At 49.5% G+C, this 7,312-nt stretch overlaps 1 protein-coding gene across 1 annotated transcript in view; it reads right to left on the bottom strand.

The window, feature by feature from the left end:
• Nucleotides 1-1,649, bottom strand: part of Ndufc1 (NADH dehydrogenase (ubiquinone) 1, subcomplex unknown, 1, 6kDa) — a 4,144-nt gene extending 2,495 nt beyond the window's left edge. Inside the window, exons 1-2 of the mRNA XM_013029522.1 lie at nt 1,566-1,649; nt 1,121-1,224 (exon numbers count right to left, since the gene is read on the bottom strand). Coding sequence (XP_012884976.1) covers nt 1,121-1,224; nt 1,566-1,632 — 171 coding nt within the window. The 5' untranslated portion in view covers nt 1,633-1,649. The remainder of the gene's footprint in view (nt 1-1,120; nt 1,225-1,565) is intronic.
• Between the last annotated feature and the right edge of the window lie 5,663 nt (nt 1,650-7,312).

The raw sequence follows: 7,312 nt of genomic DNA, 5'->3' as shown, positions 1-7,312 counted from the left end.
TCTTTTTGCTTATGTGGTGCTGAGGAATTGAACCCAGGGCCTCAGGCATGCAAGGCAAGCGCTCTACCACTGAGCCACCTTCCCAGTCCTAAAAAAAATTTTTTTTATCTTTAGAGAGGTGGTGTTTCATAGTAGTCTACAGTACAATATGGCCTTTGAAATCAAGAGTAACTGGATTCAACAAGCTAGAGGTGTGGTTTAAAGGCTTAGAGCTCCTGCTTAGCAAATGTGAGGCCCTGAGTTTAAACTCCAGTACTAACAAGCCAACAACAGCAAAAAAAAAAAAAAAAAAAACCCTCACATTTCCAAGTATTCATCTGTAAAGGGCCAGCAACAATAGCACATACCATATAATGGTTTTATGGTAGAGTGCCGGCCAACCATGCCAACCCAGGCCTGAGCAGAAAGACAGCAAGAAGCTGTACAGTCTCCGACAATGCATTTACATGCGCACTGTTTTAAAACAAATGTTTGGAAAATCTATTGAGTTGTAGAGCTTGTTCACTGCTGGTTTGAGCCGATGGCAACTGAAAGTCATCCTATGGTTTTCGGGCATCATGAAGCTTTGAAGGTTGAGGTGGGCTCAAGTGGTATACAGTGCTGGCTTGTCAAATGCCAGTCTCTCAGCTTCAATCCGAAGAATCACAAAACACTCAAGAGTGTCAACGCTCACTAACTGCTGGTGCTTCACACCTGTAATCCTAGCTACTCAGGAAGCTGAGATCTGACAATCACACAATTGGAAGCCAGAGAGGGCAGGAAAGTCCCAGAGGGGCTTTTCTCCAATTAACCACCAGAAAGCTGTTAGTGCAAGTGTGGCTCAAGTGGAAGAATCACCAGCCTTGAGCGAGAAAGCTCAAGGGACAGCACGTAGGCCAGGAGTTCAAGCCCTACTACTGGCACCAAAAAGAAAGAAAGGAAATGGAGACTAGTGCATGGCACTGTCCAGCTCGTCCGGGTTTTCCCACGGGGCTGCAGTCTTTCTTCTTGGTCCTCCTCGGGCTCTCCTTCGGGGAGGCCTGGGCGGTCGGCCGTGCCTTGCACTCCGTTATCGGGAGCAGCTGCCAGCACCCAAGCTCCGGCGCTTCCCAGTCGCGAGCGGCCGGGGTACAGTACTCACTTTGAACCACAGGAAGCCCGTGGTGGCGAAGGTCAGCACGACCTTGGGCCAGTTCGGCTGGGCGTGCAGCGGCTCCCGCACGTAGAACTTGGACCGCGCGGCCGCTGCAAGGGGACAGAGACGCTGAACCGCGGCCGGGGCGCAGGCGCGCGCAGGCGCAGGCGCAGACGCGGCCGCCCGCGGCGTGGGGGAGGACAGGCGCTCGGGCCGGGCCACGAGCAGGGTCAGACCCCCCCCCCGCCCCGACGGCGCGGGCCGCGAAGGCCACCGGCGGGCGGTGGCACCCGGCACTCGGAGCCGAGCCGGGACTGGGCTCGGGCCTCGGCCGAGAAAGGTCAGGGCAGAACCGGGCTCGGGTCACCGTCGTTCCGTCCCCGAGAGCCCGGGGCGTCCTGACCCGCTTAGGTTAGGGGTGGGACGGACCGGCACCGGTAAAGACACTCACAGCCGCTCGGAAGCCGGGCGGGAGCCAGCAGCCGCGACAAGGGCCGCAGCAGCGCGGAGGGCGCCATCTTGCCAGCCAGGCCCCGCCCCGTTCAGGTGTCAGGTGTCCGCGCGCAGGCGCAGACCGTGCGCCCCCTGGCGGCCGGCAGCCGCACGGCCCGGGCGTCCCGAGGGGCGGCTGGCGTCCAGCGCGCAGGCGCGCAGGCCTGGCTTGTAAGTAGGTCAGGAAGGCGGCGTTGGAAAGGGGACGCGAGTGAGCGCGTGTGGAGTTCAACCAACAGTGTTACACCTGTAACCTACACCTGTAAGACCGATCCTTTACGTTTGTTGGGAAGCTTTGGAACTGCTTATGGAAGAAGATATGCTTAAAAACAAAAAAGATCTTACACTGACCAGCTGGGGTTTTTCCTGGGCAATTGAGGCAGATATTTGGGCATTCGTCCCTAAGCAATCTGGAATCTGAAGAGCAGGTGTATATGTAGCATGATAGATTCTGACCCTTTAAGGCCATTTCTGTCCATGTAATGTGGGCTGGAGGTGTGACTCAGGTGGTACAGTGCTTGCCAGGCAAGTAACAGGGCCCTGAATTCAAACTCTGACACCCCCCCCCTAAATTATAAACCTAAGGCCATGTAGGTTCATTTTAAAGCAGAGCAAGTATTAGCAAATATGCAACACTTTTTAAAGTTTAAAAAAAAAAGGTTATTTACCAAAGTGAGGAAAAAAAAAGACAGCTTTTCGGCTCATTTTAAAATGCTTATGATGGTTCAACAGGTTGCTAAAATGGTGAGTCACTTTAGACTGACTTTGTGCCTCTTGGACTCATGCTCAAGTAAGCAAAGCGCCTAACTAGCGCGCTGAGTCAGTTGTTGCCTCTCAACTTCTTGGCTTCTTGTCTACTCAGCAGCCGTCAGTCACATATCCTGTCAACACCACCACTTAGAAGCTTGTCCTGACACTTTTGCCAGTCTCCAACAAGTTAAAACAGCATCCACATTTAGTCAAGAGTATGCGGAACTAGTATGCAAATGACTAAGCTCAGTACCTACGATGGGAAACAATTTTACTTTGTTCTTATTCAGGCTTTTTTGGTCGCTGTATCCTTTTACTAGTGTATATTTTGGGAAAGTGATGAAGTATGAGAACACTGCTCTCAGCACGTTGGAGCTGATGGAATCCTACACTTGGAGTAGGCAGCTGAACGTGAAACTCCATCTTTTTTTTTTTTGTCCGTTGTGGGGCTACAAAGTCCCTGAGCCTCTCTGTGCTCAAGGCTAGTGCTGTACCACTTGAGCCACAATACCACTTCCAAAACCCCATCTTGGAAGGAGTCCCAAAGAACCAGTTTCAGCCAGAAGCTAATACTATTACATTTTGGTAGGAGTTGCTTCATAATATTAATACAAACTATATATATATATATGTTATATATATATTAATATTTTGTTGTTGTTGTTGGTCTTGAACTCTGCCTGGGTGCTGTCCCTCAGCTCTTCAGCTCAAGACTAACACTCTACCACTTGAGCCACAGCACCACTTCCAGTTTTCTGGTGGTTAATTGAAGAGTCTCACGGACTTTCCTTGCCCACGTTGACTTTGAACCACGATCCTCAGATCTCAGCCTCCTGAGTAGCTAGGATTACAGGTGTGAGCCACTGGTGCCCAGCTTTATAAGCAATATTTTAAATTTGAGTGCTAAGACCATTATTCATGACCCAGGTAAATAGAGAGGGTATTTGAGTTAGCATCTAGAAAACCATTTTTAGTCCTAGATTTTTCCAGTAGGAAATGTTTTACTCAACTCACATCTCTCAGGGAGAGCTAGAGAAAGGAACAGTTGAAAAAAAAAGTTATATGAAATGCAAAACACTGTATGTGGTATTGATTGTGATAATAAAAGAATTGTACAAATCAAATTGAGGACCTGGAGAGGAATGGACTTCCTCTGTATCTGCAAGTAGCACAACAGAGTATGGGGCTAGGTGTGATGCTGCACACCTGTAACCGCAGCTGCTTGGAGAACCAGAGGTAGGTTCAGGCTGGAGGCACATCTCTAGTCCCTGTCCAATAAGCATGAGGCCTTGATTTCAGATGACAGTAATGCCAAAAACATGCCTTCAAAACAAAATGCAAAAGCAAAAAAACCCACAAAAAAGCTCAGAATAGGGAAATGTTATTATTTATTAAATCTGGGTGACAAATACATACATTTCTTTGGTTGTTTATAAAATGTATTAATATGTAAAAATATCAATAGAAAACATCTTAGAAAACACATAAAGATGGAGAGAAATTTCACTCCATCCCTTTAATGGAACTAAAATTTGCAAGCTGAAATGATTTCATTTTTGGTTAATGTTTTTGGAGGTAGCTTCCCCTTCTCCTGCCCCAACCGCTCCGGGGTTGGATCAAACCTCTCTGGGTTCTTCAGACTAGATCTCAGTATCTAGCTCAGGCTAGTATAGAACTCTTGCTATGTACATTTGGCTGACCTCCACACTGTCAATATTCCTACCTCAGTCTCCCGAGTAGGAAGATTACAGTCATGTACCATCAACAGAGAGAAGCATTTTGCCATAAGAGACCTGGAAGTAAACAGGATATAAGGATAATTAGTTCATTTATCTTAGCAGGAAGTATGAAAACTTCCTGGAAACTTAGCTGTTATAACTCAAGTAAATCTAAGTCAAATAGTATTAATTAGAGAGAAGATATTTAATTGTTGAGTGTGTGTGGTCAGACTGTTAGCTGTTGGTAAATTTTACCTTGGAAAGGAATGTTGACATTAAACTAATCATCACTGAACCTTAAAAATTGATATTTAGGGTTGGGAACTATAGTTTACTGTGTAGAAACACCTAGTATACATGAGGCCCTGAGTTCAATATTCAGTGGAAAACAAGAAAAACATTGTTATCAGCCAAAAAGAATGAACAGTTGCTGAACTGGTTTTGTCTCAAAGACAAGAAATTTACTTTTGCAAGGAAAAGCATATTATTATATACAAGAGAAATTTAGGAAACCATAGTATTACTGTAGATTTCTCTATGAAACCAGAGATAGTAGTGACTAAGGTAAAATTATCACTGACTTAAACAATTATTTTAATTTTTCATATAGTTGAAAGGTCTCTAGGACACTGGATCTGCAGATTACATTTAGAGATTTTTTTGGGGGTGTGTGTGGAGGATGCTGTGCCTGAGCATTTTGCTCAAGGCTAGTGCTCTACTAGTTGAGACATGGCTCCACTTTTGGCTTACTGGTGGTTAAGTGGAAACTGAGACTCACAGGCTTGCTTTCCTGCCTGGGCTGGCTTCTAATCAGGATCCTTAGATCTCAGCCTTCTGAGTAGCTAGGATTACAGGCATGAACCATGGGTGCCAGGCAGGACTGGGGTTTGAACTCAGGTTCTCATGCTTAGCAAGCAGGTATCACTGAGCCAGACCTCCAACCCTGTATATCACTAGTTATTTTTAGTATAAAGTCTGCTTCATACTTAGGCCTACTTGAACCCCAAGCCGCCTTTAGGCTTTGGTTAATTGCTGAGATGGTAGGCATGTGCCATTGTGTCCAGCTATGGATTGAGAAAGAGGTCTCAAGAGCTTTCTTGCCGGGGCTGGCTTTGAACTGAAGGCTTTCAGCCTTGCAAGCAGCTCTAGGATTGTAGACATGATCGACAAATGCATGGCTACAGATTTTTTAAAAGATGAATTTCTTTTTCTTTTTTTTGGGGGGGGGTCCAGTCATGGGGCCTGAATTCTGGGCCTGGGCGCTGTCCCTCAGCTCTTCAGCTCAAGGCTAGCGCTCTACCACTTGAGCCACAGTGCCACTTCCGGCTTTTTTCTTTTTGCTTATGTGGTGCTGAGGAATCGAACCCAGGGCCTCATGCATGCAAGGCAAGCGCTCTACCACTGAGCCACCTTCCCAGCACTAAAAGATGAATTTCTAAGTCTGTTTTTAATTTTATATTTCCTCTAACCAAGCTAACAGTCAAAACCTCCCCCGCTCCTTTCTGTGGTGGCACTGGGGGCTGAACCCAGTCCTCTATCATTGCGCTACAACCCAGTCAAGCCCCTAAAACTGCCCATTTTTGATACTAAAACAGAACTTCCTGTATGTACAAGTTTCCTAAATAAATTTTTTCTTGATGGCACCTGGACTTGAACTCAGGGCCCCGTGCTTTGTCCACTGGAGCTGTGCCTTCTAATTTTTCTAATTGAACTTTTAAAGAGAGATTGCAGAATCCAAGGGAATTTCAAGATTTGACTTTGGGAATCCCCATTTTTTGTCCCAGGTGAAAGTAGAGGGTCATAGCAGAGAGAAAGCCCATGTTTTTAGACTCCAATTTTTCCAGTGGGAAACATCTCAATGAAAAAAAAAAAAACGACTGGAAAATTGTAACTGTGTAAATAAATTTAAAGAGCACATTTGTGATTTATGATGCAAAGAACAAAGATCGCTACAGGTCAAATTCAGGCTCTGAAGAGGGATAATGACTCTTCTGTGTGGACCAAGAGAGACCTATTCAGTATGTGGTATGACCTTGCCTTACTAGGGCAGTTCCTTTCTAGCATTCTTGCCAGATTCTCTTCTGCTAAAGGTCTGAAGAATTCTGGCCATGACTCGACAGTGGCCGTATCCAACACTAGTGGGAAGCCACGCTCCAGGGGAGTCTTGACTCTGAACCTGTTCACCAAACCAAGTTGACTCAGAGAGCTGGTTCTTCAACCTTGCCTTGCACGGCCTTCACAAAGGGAAAACTACACACTGCGAGACTCCTTTGGCAGGACCAGCATGCCACTCACTTCTGATCTAGCTAAGCACCTTTCCAGGCTCAACTTAGCTCATATGCACTGAGACCCCCAGTACCCCCAAGTCAAGCTCCTCCACACTTTTCAAACTCGACGACGCCTCTTTTCCAGACCGGGTCACATGGTCGTCCCGGGGCAGCAAATCCTGTTCCCTTCTGCCTCGGCCTCGGGGTCGACGAAGCGTTTCTGGAACACCTACACCGGCACTTCGACACCTCAGGCTCCGACCAGGGGCCAGTCTGGGGAAGTCAGGCGTAGCAGGCAGGAGCACACGGGCTGGTGCTGACCCGGAGGGGGGGCCCCCATCAGCACCTGGGGGGGGGCACCCTCTCTCCTGGCTCCCAGGTGTCGGTCTCCGAGGGTCTCCGCGTCCCAGGCTGGGGCAGACCGCCACCCCCGCAGGCCGCCCGCGCGCGGACCCCCCACCCCGGGTCAGGTCGGCCCGCGCAGACGCCCACCCCGCCCCGACCCTGCTGGCCGCCCGCGCGCGCAGACCCTCACCCTAGCCCGCCCCCAGGCTCCCGGCATGCTCCGGGACAGGGAGGGTGGAGAGAGAAGGTCACCGCGCCTGCGCAGTGGGAGGCGTGACCCGGGTGGGAAAGCCCTCCGCGGCCGCCATTTTGGCTGCCTCGGTCGGTCTGTTCAGTTACCACGTGAACCGCCGACGGGGACCCGTGGGGGAGGCGGCGGCAGCATTAAGTGAGAAAGGGGGGGGGAAGGCGACGAGGAGAAAGGGTGTCCGGGCGGGGCGAGGCGGCGACCCCGAGGCCTCGTGGTGGCGGCGGGCCGGGCTCTCCGAGGCCGAGGCGGCTAGGGACCGGCGGCGGCCGGACAAACGGACTGACGGGGCCGGGCGGCGGCGGGAGCAGCGGGAGCAGCCGGAACGATGCCGGCCGTGAGCCTCCCGCCCAAGGAGAACGCGCTCTTCAAGCGGATC

The sequence above is a fragment of the Dipodomys ordii genome, unplaced genomic scaffold, assembly GCF_000151885.1.
Source record: "Dipodomys ordii isolate 6190 unplaced genomic scaffold, Dord_2.0 Scaffold119, whole genome shotgun sequence".
Taxonomy (NCBI): domain Eukaryota; kingdom Metazoa; phylum Chordata; class Mammalia; order Rodentia; family Heteromyidae; genus Dipodomys; species Dipodomys ordii.
This window is presented reverse-complemented; position numbering and strand designations above follow the sequence as displayed.